Here is a 16,230-nt window from a genome sequence, read left to right as displayed (position 1 = left end):
ATCTTATTCTCTAGTAGTTGAAACATGTTTAGCGGTGTTATCTACCAGCATCTGGTGTATAGATACAGGAGACACTGATCATGTCTGCAATTCATTGCAGGGGTTCTAGGAAACCCGTCGACTATATGAAGGAGAGATAACCGTCTAGGTCTCTTGGTCATTTTACCTTCCAAGCAAGATTCACAGGTTGGAAAGTTTTCCAATACTAATAAACCCAAGAGTCCATCGGCTATTAGCCTTTGAATCCTACTCAATTTAATATGACCAAGTCTTAGATGCCAAAGATATATTTGGTTCATTTCCGAAGGTTCCTTTCTCTTATTAGAATTAGAGGATGTGTTATTAATTTCCATTTGTTGCTTTGTAGGAGTTATTGGATTTAGAGTATATAAATTGCCAACTAATGTACCTGAATAGATAATTACCATATTTTTCTTGATAACCACTTTGTCATCAAAAGAAACAGCATATCCATTCAAAAATAGTTTAGAAACTGAAATTAAATTCTTTTTGAAACTTGGTACATAAAGATAATTTCTCAAAACTAAAGTTCTATTTTTATCAAATGATAAGTAAACGTCTCCCACTGCAACAGCCGCCACTTTCGTAGCATTACCCATGTAGACGGTTATCTCTCCTTCATATAGTCGACGGGCTTCCTGGAACCCCTGCAATGAATTACAGACATGATCAGTGGCTCCTGTATCTACACACCAGGTGCTGGTAGATAACACCACTAAACATGTTTTAACTATTAGAGAATAAGATATACCTTTATTGTTCTCTTTCCTACGAGGACAGTCTGTCTTCCAATGTCTAGACTGCTTGCAAATGAAGCACTTGCCCTTCGGCTTCTTCACTCCTGCTTTTAGTCCAGTACCTAGAGATCGATTCACTTTCTTTGCCGAGCCAGCTTGTTTCTTCTTCTTCTTCTTGCCTTTCGACTTAGAAGTAGAAACATTTTCAGCAAAGTGGATTTGAGAATTATGACGAAATAGTCCTTCTGCTGCCTGAAGTTCTGTCAGTAGTTCCGCCAATGAATAAATCCTTTTATTCATATTGTAGTTCCGCCAATGAATACATGTTTATACAAAAAGTTAGACTTTTAGTATACACTCTAACACTTGGAACCCTTCCAGGTGCCCTAATCAAGGCTATAAATACAACCCTAATTCAAGAAGCTAAATATAGCACTTGTAATCAATTATATTTGAATTTAGCTCTGTAATTCAGTGCATCAACTGCTTTAAGAGGCTTCTTCATCTGAAGGATATTTGATAGTGAGCTTTACTTATCTTGGATTAGCAATCCTCTGATTGCAAACCAAGTAAACGATCTGCCTCTTCCTTCTTGTTTATTGATTAATTTCCTTTATACAAGTGTTTATTAATAAAAGCTTATAAAGATCAAGAAAAGGTGTTCATTTTTTGTGCAAGGCAATTCACCCTCTCTTCCCGACATTCAAGGGACCAACAAGTGGCATCAGAGCCCAACTGCTTCAAGAGGACTAACCGCCGATGGAAGCACAAGAGATGACTGGATCGAGCATCCACCCACTTAAGTTTGAGGGGGACTTCGCGAACAAGAAGAAAAAGATAGAGGTATTTTTTAAGATATATTTTGATTTATTACTAATTATGAAATTTGATTTTGTAGCATCAAAAGGCAAAGAAGAATACCAATGAATGAAAAAGGAGCAAGCCGACATCGTGGCAAATGGAAAAGCAGAGTTTCACTTGCTTAGCATTTTACTACCTCAAGAAGTCAACTAGATCAAAGCCTATGAGTTAGCCAAGGAGCTCTAGGTGAAATTCCTAGAACTATATAAAGGGACCTCAGAGGCAAAACTAGCGAGACGGGATTTGCTCTGGAACCATATCAGCAACCTCCAATTAAAAGAAGGTGAAACCATTGCACACCTTCACTCAAGCATCAATGAACTCATCACCAAACTCACAAATCTCGGAGAAAAGGTAACCAATTAAGATTCGGTAAGGTACGCGCTTAACGCCTTTTCTAGGACTTCTGAATGGGTATCCTTAGTAGATGTTTATTATGTCACTAAGGATCTAGAGGTAAGTACTTTAGAAGAGTTATTTTCGACATTTGAAGTTCATGAAACAAGATGTGCAGATCTGAAGAAGGATCCCAAGCACAACATTACCTTAAAGGCAAAAATGGATAAACTGGAATATGAAACTTCTCTCGATAATGACAAAATGACGTTCATGGTAAGGAAATTTAAAAAGATATTTAAAATTAATAAATTTAATCAAGTGCAGGAGAAAAGAAGAAGAAGAAAGATAAGATGCTACCACTATAATGAAGAAGGACACATGAAAGATAACTACCCTAAATTGAAGAGCAAGGACAAAAGACCAGTCTAGACAAAGCATCAAAATCTAAAGACGACGTGGGACGAAACATCATCCGAGTCAGAAATTGAAGTCATCACCGGACTTGCGCTAGTGGCAAGTCACCAAAAAGATGAAGATGAAGCAAGCTCATTCGAAATGAGTACCAAGAGCATCGATGAAGGCGGAGCAACATCAGAAGGAAGGATCCCAAGCACAGCATTACCTTAAAGGCAAAAATGGATAAACTGGAATATGAAACTTCTCTCGATAATGACAAAATGACGTTCATGGTAAGGAAATTTAAAAAGATATTTAAAATTAATAAATTTAATCAGGTGCAGGAGAAAAGAAGAAGAAGAAAGATAAGATGCTACCACTATAATGAAGAAGGACACATGAAAGATAACTACCCTAAATTGAAGAGCAAGGACAAAAGACCAGTCTAGACAAAGCATCGAAATCTAAAGACGACGTGGGACGAAACATCATCCGAGTCAGAAATTGAAGTCATCACCGGACTTGCGCTAGTGGCAAGTCACCAAAAAGATGAAGATGAAGCAAGCTCATTCGAAATGAGTACCAAGAGCATCGATGAAGGCGGAGCAACATTAGAAGGAAGTAGCACTTTAGGGGGAGCTTCATATTACGGGATTAACAAGGTAAGTCAGGTACGATCGCTACCTCCTAATAAATTATTTCAATTTATAAAAATATTATTGAAAAATACCTGTAAATTAGAAAAAGAAAATGAAGAGTAAAAATTAACCTTAGCAACATCTTGTCGACTAAAGGATTTTGACAAGATACAAATTGAAAATGAAAATTTAAAAATAAAAATAGAGAATCTAAAGAATTCTGTATGTTCAAATATAGCTATTTCTAATTTAAAAAATATCAAGAACTAAACTGCTACTTTAGATATCATAAAGGTCAAATCAAAAAATTATTAACAAAATATATCCCTAAAATTTTTTGATTAACCTAATTGGAAGGAACCTATATTGGGTTCCAAAATCATACCTGAATTGAAAAATCATTATGCATGCTTTATTTTTAATTTGATTTCATATTCTTGCTTAGAATTATCAAATTGTTCAACATAATTTATGTAAGAAACTAATTAAAATTAAATATTTCTTATAAATAAAATTTCATTACTCATCTATAGAATTTTTTTTAATTTTTTTGACCCTTGTATTATTTTTCTATAAATTTTTTAACAAAATTCGTATTCTTCAATTTAAAAATATCTTACAGTGTTATTTTTTTGTATATTTATTTTTTTGTGAAACTTTATCCTTTTCTCTATCAAAGAAAATTTTCCTGAAATTTTTTTTTGACCGTTAGTGAATTTTTTATAAATTATTTATCCAAATTAAAATTTTTAATATTAAAACTCTCAAAAATTAAATTTTTAAAATTTTATTTTATTTTTTTTAAAGTTACTTGCTATTATACATTTTCAGAAAATGTTTCAAGATTTTCGAGGTTAATAACTATTTTTTTTGGAAAATATATCTTTATGTAGAAAATAATTTATTTTTTGCTTAAAATAATATAATTTTTTAAAAAATGTTGTATCTACTTTATATATAACTGTTCAACTGTTAATCTTCCAAAAATAATTTATAAATTAGAAAAATCTAAATTTTCAAAACTTAACATACCTTATCTTTTCTGGATGATTGTTAGTTTTTTTTTTTTTTTACCTTTAGATTTTATTTTAAGTTATTTTCATGAGAAACCTCTATTTTTAATGTGATGAGGGGGGGGGGGGGGGGGGTGAAGATTATGTCTAGGGAAGGGTAATTTATCTAATTTTTGTATTTTGTACTTGCAAAATTTATTACCTTACTGTTATTTGTTTCTTGATTTGCCCTAACTTAATTTGGGATTGCACATATAAAAAAAAGAGAGATTTTTAGTGCCTAGAGGTAGTTTTAATGTGATCAATTAAGTCAATTTAGATTCTATTATATTTTGATGCCTTGTGTCTAAGTGTACAGGAACTTAGGAGCACAGGAAGTGGAGCGAAAGATGCAGCTAAGGAGAAGAACGACACGAGAGAGAGTTGATGGGCTTGGTGTGCCTGAGGGATGAGGTTTTACAGAAGAGTACGTTAGCGTACAAGGAGGCGCACAACGTTTTCAAAGGACGAGAAGCCGGAGCAGAAGGTTGCTCAAAAAGACCCAGACCCAAGCCAACGGAACCGGAGTGGAAGACCTAGACTGAAAAGTCAACATGAGGTTGACTTTTGGGTTTGGGCACCAAGACTTGGTCCGAGCGCTCGAATCACCTGGGTGCCCCCTGGCCACCTCACCCAACAGGGGCTATGTCGACCCGATCTGAGCTCCTAGGGCCCTTCTGAGCGCTCGAACCAAAATTGTTATCGAAATACGCGCTATCATGATCCAGTTCGAGAAGGATAAAATTCTATCCACGTCCAGGCGCTCAGAATCCTTCCAGACGTTCCGATTAGAGTTATAAATACATCCCTGATCCAAGAAGCTAAATATAACACTTGTAATCAATTCTATTTAAGTTTAGCTTTGTAATTCAGTGCGTCAACTGCTGTAATAGGCTTCTCCACTTGAAGGAGATTTGATAGTGAGCTTTACTTGCCTTGAATTAGCAATCCTTTGATTGCAAACCAAGTAAACGATCTGCCTCTCCCTTCTTGTTTGTTGATTAGTTTCTTTTTATGCAAGTGTTTCTTAATAAAAGCTTATAGAGATCGAGAAAGGGTGTTCATTTTTTGTGCAAAGTAATTCACCTTCTCTTGTCGACCTTCAATTGACCAACGGTATATATATATATATATATATATACACTTAGCCTGCACACCCTTATCCTACACACTTATAGGTGACTCTTTACGATCCGAGTTCTCGAAAGTACTTCTGGGCACTCCAATTCACTTTTGAAAATTAGGATGCTTGGAAATGCTTCCGGGTGCTCAAATGTAGAGGGTCCTATGAGTGTGTCGGAGCACTCGAAAGTACTTTCGGGTGCCTAGACGGTAGAGGATCACCTATGAATATGTAGGGTAAGGATGCACAAAGTATATAAACAAAATGCACCCTTGAATTTATCATATTTAATTCAAATCAAAATTATTATATTTTTGAGATTTTGTTGAGTGTATTCATGTTCTACAATTGTCGTCCCCTCGGGGCGGTGCGATGGTTAAGGCATGGAGAGTTGCCACATGAGGTCTTGGGGTCGAAACTCGGCGTGACCGAGCATAACCTCCTCTATGTCTTAGCCATTTGCACTAATGGCTAGTAGTCACCCGTGATTTACCTCCTCCATGTTGGCCTAGGGACGGGTTGACGGAGGCGCGGGAGCGAGTGAATCATCTTTTTGCCACATGTTCTACAATTGTCATTCCATCCCATACGATTATATATCCAAATTTAATGATAAACTTTTATAAATATTTTAATTCACTTTTACAAAATTTGAATGTATTAAAATATTATATAAAATTATAAAATTCATGATTTGTATTACTAAAATTCATATTTAAAAGTATTCTAAAAAGTATGATATGAATTAAGAAGTGGAAGGTTGATCACATTCCATATTCTACCGTTTATCCACTAATAAATCGATTCCTAATAATTCCATTATCTCAAGTTTTTCCCATTTTTTTCTTTTAAAAATAAATGTAGTTCCTAAACCTTATCCAAATTGATCAAAGTTATCTTGTTTCGGAAGAATTCAACAAAATATCCTTTTTTTACTGATATACCCGACTATCCTATTGGCAGTTCTTGTTTGGGTCCATGGGTCCTAAGTACCAACGTGACGGTATGTAGAGGGGTTGATAAAAGTCTTTTATAAAATAAGCAGGCGATAGTGGGCTCCATAACCCACCCGAATTTGGCGACGTGTCGGTGGCTCCCCGTACAGGGTCTCCCATAGCCAATTTGAATTGACTTAAATACCCTCTTAGTGTCTTGTAGATGTAAAGTGAATGGGCGATATAGGGATTTGGGAGGTTGTGTGTATGTGTGTGTTTTATTTATTTATTTTTCATTTTTATTTTTATTTTTATTTTTATAATCTAGATGGCTTTCTTCTAAATTATATAAGCAAGTTAAGTTAAGCAAGTGTCCGAGAAACCTCGAATGTTCCGTAATGGCGAATTGGGGATCGACTTGATCTACGGTGATAGCGAATTTTTAGGTTTATGCTGTCCATTTGAGGGCTGAGGATAATTGACAATGCCGACCACGACGGTGGCGACGGCGGCGGGGATGGCGGTGGTCTTATATTTCCTCTTCAGCCGGCGACTGGCTTCAGCGAGAGCAGACAGGGAGGAGGAGTGTGGCGGAGGGGGAAGATTATCCAAGGTGGGTGGGAGGACGGCGACGGCCGGGAGGAGGAGGATCTCGCGGAGACCGGCGCAGCCGCCGGCCACGTGGCGGGAGGCGGTGACGACGTTGGCTGACACACTTCGATTTACTTACTCAGAGACGCTGGGGAAGTGGCCGATCGGGGACCTGGCCTTCGGGATTAAGTATCTGATGAGGCGGCAGGTTAGTGCGTTTGGATCTCTGTGGATCTATCGATCTTTTTGTTATCTGCCAACAAACTGTTCTTATGATTGCGTTTAGTCCTTTTGGATCTTGAAGTTTTGGATTTCTTCAATTGTATTTCTCTGTGTTGTTATTTCTTTTCTTTTTTTTTTTATTTTTGATTTAGAATTTTACAGGAATTGTCTGCTTGGTAGGTTTAGAGTACTACTGTTTCTTACTCCCTTCCTAATGAATAGTTACTGGTAGGGAGAAGACTGGTAATATTTCCGGAATCTGCATGTATATGAATACAGAGGACAATGTTTGATTCGATAGCAATTTACCTTTTTAATTTTTTATCAATAGTTTCCTTTGCTCCACCATATGATTCAGATAAATGAGAAAAACATGCAAAATGATAACAAAAAAGCTTGGTAATAATAAATTAGTGGCTGAATGAAGTTCGTAAGGACAAAATCATCACACTACCTGCCAATGTTATTGATAAATAGTGTGGTCATGTTGATCCTTGTAACAGAATTAATTCTATTTGAATTTAAGCCTATGCTATCTTTTTGTTTCTCATAATAGGCCAGTCAAATTCTACATTCTCTAATATGTTTCATACCTTTCCAGGGTAACCTCAATGTTGCAAGTGTTTATGCTGGTAGTGATTGTCTAGAACTCAAAGGTCCTGAGATAATGGCTGAGTTGATTTGTTCATTAAGGCTAGTGAACCTCTGTTATCTTTTCTCCAAAAGACCGTTCCTGAATTTTCTTGAATCTGGTGGTTTTTCCAAAGAAGATGTGCTTCTCCAAGAACCCAAAGCAGGGGTGAGTAAGCATTAATATATTGGATAAGTGCATATTAGTTCTTCTCTTTATCATATTGTTTAATGAAAATGTTCAGAAAAGATAGTTAGATTATGATGGTATTTATGTGTTACTTTAGAGTTTATGTGAAATTGTCTTTTGGCTTTTAATCTTATTTTGGTGCTTATTATTGACTCTTTTTGCAGCTTTTGAAACCAGCTTTTACAATATTAGTTGATAGGGAAACTAAATGTTTTCTTCTACTGATACGTGGAACTCATAGTATTAAAGATACATTGACAGCAGCAACTGGTGCTGTGGTCCCTTTCCATCATTCAGTTTTAGATGAAGGTGGCGTGAAGAAATTAGTCTTAGGATACGCCCACTGTGGAATGGTAGCTGCAGCACGGTGGATAGCAAAATGTACTACGCCCTTCCTTCTAAAGGCAGTTTATCAGCATCCCAATTACAAGATCAAAGTACCCTTCCCCCTATTTTCTTAGTTTAAATCTTTCACAGTATTTCATATTTTAACTTGCTTATTGTGTTTTTAATTCTTGTCTGGCAAGTGTCTTTTAGCACAATAGTTTTTGTTAGACCATCTAGCATACGTACAAATTAACAGCCTCATTTGTTCTCACTCTTACATGATTTAATTTCATCATTTCTTGGACAAGCTGCTGTTATGTTGAATTTTTTTTTTTTATCTTTTGAATAAAATTGTCTACCTTCTGATTAGTTCCCCTTCTATTTTTTTTTTTTTTTATGTTAAACCTGTTTGCATTGCCAATTTTCTTGCTGATTTCACATGTAAACTCAATGAGATTGCAATTTATCAGTTGTATTGTAAGACGGCATTTAAGAGGATATGGGATGGAACTACCTTATGTATACACATTAGCATGGAAAACCTTATATGGTTCAAATAAATTACATCACTATTCTCTGTTGATTGTACAGGTGTGCAATTGTACAATTTATCTGTATTAGGTCTTTACCTTGAACACAGTAATCTATTTATTAATTTATTTTTTGTGGTTATCTATTGTGTACCCCAGTCATGTGATAGATTATCACATTGCTTTATGGTAGTATTTTTCTGTTAGGTTCTTTTGAATGTTTGTTACATAGAATAATAATATTTTCTTGTGATTTTAAGATCGTTGGGCACTCTTTGGGAGGTGGAACTGCTGCACTTTTAACATATATTCTTCGAGAACGGAAAGAATTCTTTTCAAGTACCTGTACAGCATTTGCTCCAGGTGGGTGTATTCGAGCTTTTGTTTCCCATCGTCTTCAATTATAGATCTTAGAGAAAGAGTCAATACAATCATGCCTCACTTATTACTCGCTATAATATTTCTTTTGAATTTCAAATTGTGTTATCACAGTTAACCATAACTGCTGACTTTTGAGGATTTTGTTATGTAGTTCAAGTGAGAGGAGGAAAGAAAAGGAGTTAATTATCTTATCTTATATTCACTCTATCTCATTCTTCTTGTTTTCTTGAACTGAATTGAAAAGAAATAAATACTATCACTTATTTATGTTTCTTAGATGCTTCAACTTCATTTCCTTCCATTTCCTTCTATCTAGGACAAAGTAAAATTAGAGGAACTGTAAATTCTTTTGCATATATTTTTTTTTCCTTCTACTTCTGTCCAAGTACACACAACAGAATGGTGTCACTTACCTTGACTCATCCAGGTTTTTGCCATGTAATTCACTACCCTAACTTGGCAAGATAATTTTTTTATCATATTATATTTTCTGATACTATGCATTTAACTGTTTCTGAAAATTACAGTCCTGCATAAAAGACACAAGTTGTGATACACTTTTGTTTTCTTTGTATTTTTTTCTTTTTTGTAGTTTTTTCATTAGATGGTGTGGTAAGTAATATGGTCAGTTATAAACAAATATGTTCGGAGAATTAAAGTAATATGGTGTCTAAGGTTTCATATCATCTTTGATGGGCCCTAATCTTTGGTACCTCAATCAATTAGTATAATAAATATATGAATCAAGAAACCCGAAACATGCATTCATTCTTTAAAACCATAAAAGTCACTAGTTAGTCCGAATGTAGCTAATCTGGATGTGTATATCATCTATTTCCTTGATCTTGGTAACATTGTCGTCGCCCAGCTTTAACTCCCAAAGTCTACTGCCCTGTAAGTGGTGGTGAGGTACTCCTCTTAGAGACACAATAATAACACATCTCAGAGTCCATAATCCACTTCATATTGAAATCCTAGATATGTGCATAAACCTATAGCATAAATTAGTGACACCTCATTGTTTGGCAATGCAACCATTGTTGTGATTAAAGGACTCAAATGGGCTAGGTCACCCCATGGCCCAATCTAACCTGGCATAAAATGGGTTGTGTTTTTGCATTACCTGACCCTGCCAACAGGTTTAGGTAGGGGGCCTCTACGCAATTTGGTCGGCAATTTGCAAGCCTGTTTAAGCACAACACAATTTCAAGCTATGCTTGCTTAGCCCAACATGAATCTGAACACCATGAGGTGAATTTTAATAGGGTCAGGCATGGTGATTTTTAATGTTATTTGGAAATGTACCATAGGAAAGAGGAAATTTTGAAAATATTAACAATGATTTGGTTCCTAAACAAAATCAATCAATAATCTTCTTGGCATGTGAATATTACTTGTAGTAATGATCCTAATTTGTAAATGAAAAATTATTATTTTCTTAGGAATAATAGAAAAATAAAGGTTACAAAAAAAGGGTTTAACATGCATATACATCTTGCTACTTTTCCTTAAGCTACCTTTTATAAAATTCTTAGATAAATGGAGTAATGTTAGTTTTTCATAAATAATAGGGAATTAAAACTTGATATTAAATTCATAGATCAATGGAGAAATATTATTTGTTTTCTAAATAGTAGGGAATCAAAGGTTATAAAACGTCAGCATTTATATCTTATAATTTACTCATTTTCTTTTTCTGTGATCTATTCTTATCCATAATCCTTAACAAGAACACATTTGCAAGCTGCTAGATCAAACATTCAACAGAATATTCCTTTATATTTATTTCTATTAAATTAGAATTGTTCCGTGTTAAAAAAACTAAGTGTTCTATTTTGTTCAAAGGATTTACAACTTTCTTGCTGTGAAAGTTCCCTAAATCATAATTTATATGGGTGCAAGCAAGCCGACCCAAGCCAAGCTCGACTGTATTCAAATTTGTTCATTTAGTTATTGAGCTTGTTCTATCTTTTTATTAAAAATTATAAATAAGCTTTGTCAAACCTTTCTAACACTATTAATTTTCAATTGACATAAATGGTAGAATCTAGTTTCAACATGCTAACGCCCGCATCTTGTTGATATTGATCATCCGTGTAGATATGATTGAATGAATTTTATTCAACTTGCCTTTGATACCACTTATTAGGCTTGAATCTCTGCAACCTCAATCAATCAAAGTAGCGTAATGCAATGGATGAGTAGAATTTGCACATAAATTTGGATGAATCAAAGATTTCAAACATGCATTAATGGAGAAAACGACGCACATCAAGAACACAATATTTCTGTGGAAAAACTTCTTTTGCAAAGGACAAGAGTAAAAAATCAAAGAAATAGTAAATCCATTAATACCAAGAATGAGTACACACTGTTACCAGAATGTGCTACATAATTACAACTTCTGTTATCCTTTACATTCTTGCTGTCCAACTGAACCTGGCCCAACATTCTCACTAGGGTTGCAAATTGCCCCACAATCTTATGGTTTAACTAAATTTGATTTTGGATTGGCATGATGATTTGGTCTTAGCGCCCCAAGTCTTTTAATGATCCAACTTGTAGTAGGCAGATTTGGCAAGTTTTTTTCCATTTCATTTACTTTAGTACTATAATTACACCCGAAGATAAAATCCCCCATCACTTTCATAATTTTGAATTTCGAGTTGTCTGTGGCTAGGTTATCATAAACTAATGGCATGCATCTTGTAATTCATCACGCCAATTAACAGATAGAAACTTCGAAGTGCATCAGATCTTTTTACTAGTAAATAGAACCTAGCTTGTCTTCCTATTTTGTCATGCATGATGTTTTATATGCAACTGAGCATTGATAATCAATATTTAATGTGCATTCTAGCATACAATCTGTTATCTAGAGTTAGCTTTAAAGCTGGACTATGCATATAGTAAGTAGGTATGGTATTTTGGCGAAAACATAGGAATGGCAGCAGATTATCCGACATTGTCAATACGCCTTTGGTACATTTGAAGATAACTGCAGAGCTTTATTGACCTTAGGCAATCAGCTGACTAAGAAAGGCACTAGTTTAATATTAATTCATGGTTGATATATCAGCAGAATAGAGTATAAGCATGCATGTTTATTTGTTCTTTGCTACAAAAATATGTATACATTCAATTTAAATATAAAATTTTACATTTCCTTTCTTTCTATCCTTTTAATGCCTGACAGTTGTTGGGACTCAGGCTTTTTTTGTTGTTGTTGTTGCCATCATCATTGTGTCATGCTCAGCAGATTTATTTCAAAGTAGTTGTGTAATATTGTACATAAGAAATAAGTACCATTACTCAAGCAACAGGGCCTTATATATTTCATGCTATGTTTGGCTAGTGGAACAATATTGGCAATGGTAAAAGAGTAGATTATCTAGTTGCATTTTTGTCTGTTCAACTTTTTTTTCCCCATGTGACAGCTGCTTGTATGACATGGGAGTTGGCAGAGTCTGGCAAGGACTTCATTACCACAATTATTAATGGCTCCGATCTGGTTCCAACATTTTCAACTGCTTCTATAGATGATCTGCGATCGGAGGTACACAAGTCATATTTTTAGTTGATTCTAGCTTAATTTATGGTAATTTGGGCCCTCAAAACTTGCTAGGATATTTTATCTTGTAGCATTGGGCTCGATAAGTTGGGAATGAAGGTTATGCAATGGAGATTAGAATTTAATTTCTTTTTTCTAAAGTTGGACTGCTTCACAGGGAATAAATATTCTTTTTCCCAATTCATCTTTTGCTTTTTTTCCCCCTTGATTTATCTTGGAGAAACATCACAACGCAACTTACTACCAAATAAAAATACACAAGATCAAACAAAAGACGTAAAAAATATGACAAGGAGATAGATGTGCCTTGTAGCAGTTCACCTTAGCATCTTTATTTTACTCATGTAAAATAGTCTCAACTACTAAACTACTCAAGGAACCTAGGGTATGGCACCTAGACACAGCTTTTAAAATCGTTGGATAGTTGTGCTTTGCTTTCATCAAGACCATGGTTATTTATCTGCAGTTCTGCAATTATCATTTGCTTTCACTTTAGGCTAATCTTTGCACATTTTGGCTGGTATGTAGATTTTAAATGTTTAGTCACATAATCACGGCGTTAAATTTTTACCGCAGAGAATACTGCAAGCACACAATGGATTTTGCATGCTTTCCCTATGAATACTTTCCAGCGCCACTGAAGTCGTTTTTCTGATTTTCTAGTTAATTATTATGTGCTTTTGCCTGCAATGTAGGTTACAGCATCATCATGGTTAAATGACCTGAGAGATCAAATACAACGCACTCGATTCTTAAATGTTCTTTATCGCTCTGCATCTGCTTTGGGCTCTCGTCTGCCATCTATATCTAGTGCAAGAGCTAGGGTTGCAGGTGCCGGTGCACTACTTCAGCCTGTTTCCAGCAAAACTCAGGTCACATTCTACATGGAACATTATGCTTTTATCGCTTTTCATAACTAAATTAATGCAAATAATTATAAAAGTTAATAAGAACAAAATCCTTAATCTTATTATTCAAAGGGGAAAGGAATAGACTTGTGACTGGGAATCCTCTTTTGACGATTGTTGCCATGTGAATTTGAATGTGAATGTCTTTCAATGACCTTATATGCTGAACTGGTGATATAGATGTATACACCATAGTTGCTGAACTGGTGACATAGATGTATACACCATAGTTTTTTGTCACACATCATGATGGTAAGACAAGGTTAGTATGGAATGTGTTGAAATATTAATTCTAAAAGAAAACTGAGGAAAATAAATGTTTCCTTAAAACTAACTTATGGGACAGCCTAGTTAATAGTTGATTACCAAATCACCAAAATGCAGTGAGAAGGATAGTTATTGCCAAGGCAGCAGGTAAAAAAAGATGCTAAATAATTAGAATATACCATACCAAAAGGAAGCACGCTAAAGAGAACATTACTATATGCCGACTTCCTCCAGTATGCTGAGATTTGTCAGATTTGCAGCTACAAAAGACAGCTGAATAAATATCGTTTAACAGAGTGCTCACCCAATAGACAACAAAACAGATGCAATACTGCTATAATGAAGATATTGCAACATGTTCCATAGCTCTATGATGGTCATGTACCTAGGATATCTGGATAAATAACTCGTTTGTGATCCTGCAGTCATGTTGTGTCAACTCATGCCTTTTCTAGACAAGGAGTAAAATTCATTTGACTTATATATCCTTGCAAATGTAGCTTAGATCTTTCTTCCTGCAATAATGGCTAAATTTTTTTATTCAGGTGTGAATAGTTTCTATTTTATGACTTATGTGTCCTTTGTTTTTTTCTGATTGTACAAACACTTAAATTGTTTGCTGATGTTAGCATTTTGTGCTTTTCCATTACACAGGTTGTGGTAAAACACGCTCAATATGTTGCTCAAGTAGTTGTAAGGAGCCAATATTCGCTGTCATCTTGGACGTGTATGGGGGCACGCCATCGTGCTGTTTGCACAACTAAAGAGAAGTCATCTGACATGGATTCCCCATTTGAAACAAATTTAGGGACAACTATTGTTGATTGTAGCAATCACTTGGATGATCCACATTCTGATAGTTCACAAGGCTCAGACAATGAGGAAACAGAGGAAGATGAGCTAATACAGCGAGATAAAGTTGTCAATGCGTCTGCGGTGGAAGAATTGACAGGTGATTTGTGGTTTGATCTAGAAAAAGAACTCAACCAGGCTGAGTCCTCTACTGCAGAAGCGCAGCAGGAAGTGGAGGCTGCTGTGAAAGAAATAATAGATGAGGAAAATGCAGTGTTACAAGCAGAGAAGCAGCATAGCACAATTGTCGCTACGGAGACCCTCCAGTTTTACCCTCCTGGTAAAATCATGCACATGGTTTTGTTGCCAACTTCAGATCCTCAGGAAGATCAAACCGAGCATATCTTACTTGATGAAAACAATGTCGGCATCTATGAAACCCCCAGATACCTCTATAGTAAGATTAGACTTTCAAGAACTATGATCAATGATCATTACATGCCTATGTACAAAAAAATTATGGAGCTATTGATTGATAAGCTCGCTAAGGAAAAGGAGGATGATCACAGAGACACAGTTTCATAATGTTAATTAATACATCTAAATATGAGCTTTGGTTATGTTCATATTTCGTAGATATCAAGTTATCTGCCTATTCCAAGCGTGAGACAAAGGTTCAAGTCTTCAAGTGGAACAATTTATTTATCGATCAATTTTATTTAATATCCATTAGACAAACTATTGGACAATCATTTCGGTAGAATCTACACAAGTCTTGTTTTATATCCTTTAGATTTAGTATACAACTATGATCCTCAATATATTAATAACTATTTAAGTCAAATTAGAGACCCACCTTATCTAATATCTGTTAGGTTTAGTACATAAATATAATTATTTGTAAATGTAATTATGGATATTGAACAATCAGATCAATTGAATCCGAGATTAATCTCATTTAATTTCTATAACTTAAGTGCACAAATTTTAAACCATTGATAAAGCAAGTAATCATTTATACTATAGGAGTGGCCTATAAATTTTGGATCAATTCGTAATGGAGCCGTTTAGGGTGAGAAGTAATCTACAATTTAATCTCCTTTTTCACACGAGTGAATTTTATATTTAATATCCATAGGGTTTAGTACACAAACATAAACATCAAGAAATTTAATTATGAATATTAACACCCTTTTCAATCAAATCCAAAACAATATCTGAAATATATGAAAGTATACAGGGAGGAAAGCTATATTAATTCTGTATATATAAAACAATAGTTAATTATAAAAATATATACAACTTCTTAATACATAAAATAGGAAAACAAAGACCTAATTTAATATGAATTAATTACATAGAATATATTTAGGAAACCATATTTAATTAAATTGATTTGGTCAATCAATTAGTATCATTTCGTCAATCAATTAGAATCATTTCTTTAATACTCCTTCTTAAGTTGGTTGATGGAAATGCCACTTTTTAGAATGAGCTACTTCAATTTCATGGAAATATTTTAACATTCCAAGGTCCTTCAATTTAAAGCAAGTTGCAAGAAAAGCTTTCACATTGTTGATGGCCTTTTGATCATTCCCTGCTATAATCATATCATCAACATACAATAAGATGATTGTAAAGGAATTTCCACACACCTGTGTGAAGAGTGAGTAATCAACCCATGATTGTTGGAAACCAAACTTGGTAATCCGTAAAGGG

At 34.8% G+C, this 16,230-nt stretch overlaps 1 protein-coding gene across 1 annotated transcript; it reads left to right on the top strand.

The window, feature by feature from the left end:
* Positions 1 to 6,464: 6,464 nt before the first annotated feature.
* LOC122051815 lies at positions 6,465 to 15,148 on the top strand. Its single transcript, XM_042613116.1, has 7 exons — positions 6,465 to 6,901; positions 7,517 to 7,714; positions 7,900 to 8,172; positions 8,853 to 8,955; positions 12,411 to 12,529; positions 13,240 to 13,416; positions 14,374 to 15,148. Exons 1-7 carry the CDS (start codon positions 6,587 to 6,589, stop codon positions 15,094 to 15,096), a joined length of 1,908 nt encoding a protein of 635 aa, XP_042469050.1. The 5' UTR covers positions 6,465 to 6,586; the 3' UTR covers positions 15,097 to 15,148.
* Positions 15,149 to 16,230: the final 1,082 nt, after the last annotated feature.

The sequence above is a fragment of the Zingiber officinale genome, chromosome 3A (assembly GCF_018446385.1).
Source record: "Zingiber officinale cultivar Zhangliang chromosome 3A, Zo_v1.1, whole genome shotgun sequence".
Taxonomy (NCBI): Eukaryota; Viridiplantae; Streptophyta; class Magnoliopsida; order Zingiberales; family Zingiberaceae; genus Zingiber; species Zingiber officinale.
Note: the sequence above shows the minus strand (reverse complement) of the source record. Positions and strands in the feature narration are given on the sequence as shown.

Excerpts from the sequence above, each read along its gene's own strand:
- LOC122051815 (XM_042613116.1), top strand. The coding sequence starts at position 6,587 with ATGCCGACCACGACGGTGGCGACGGCGGCGGGGATGGCGGTGGTCTTA. Across the intron at positions 8,956-12,410 it reads CTGTACAGCATTTGCTCCAG|CTGCTTGTATGACATGGGAG; the intron begins GTGGGTGTATTC and ends CCCATGTGACAG. Across the intron at positions 13,417-14,373 it reads CTGTTTCCAGCAAAACTCAG|GTTGTGGTAAAACACGCTCA; the intron begins GTCACATTCTAC and ends TCCATTACACAG.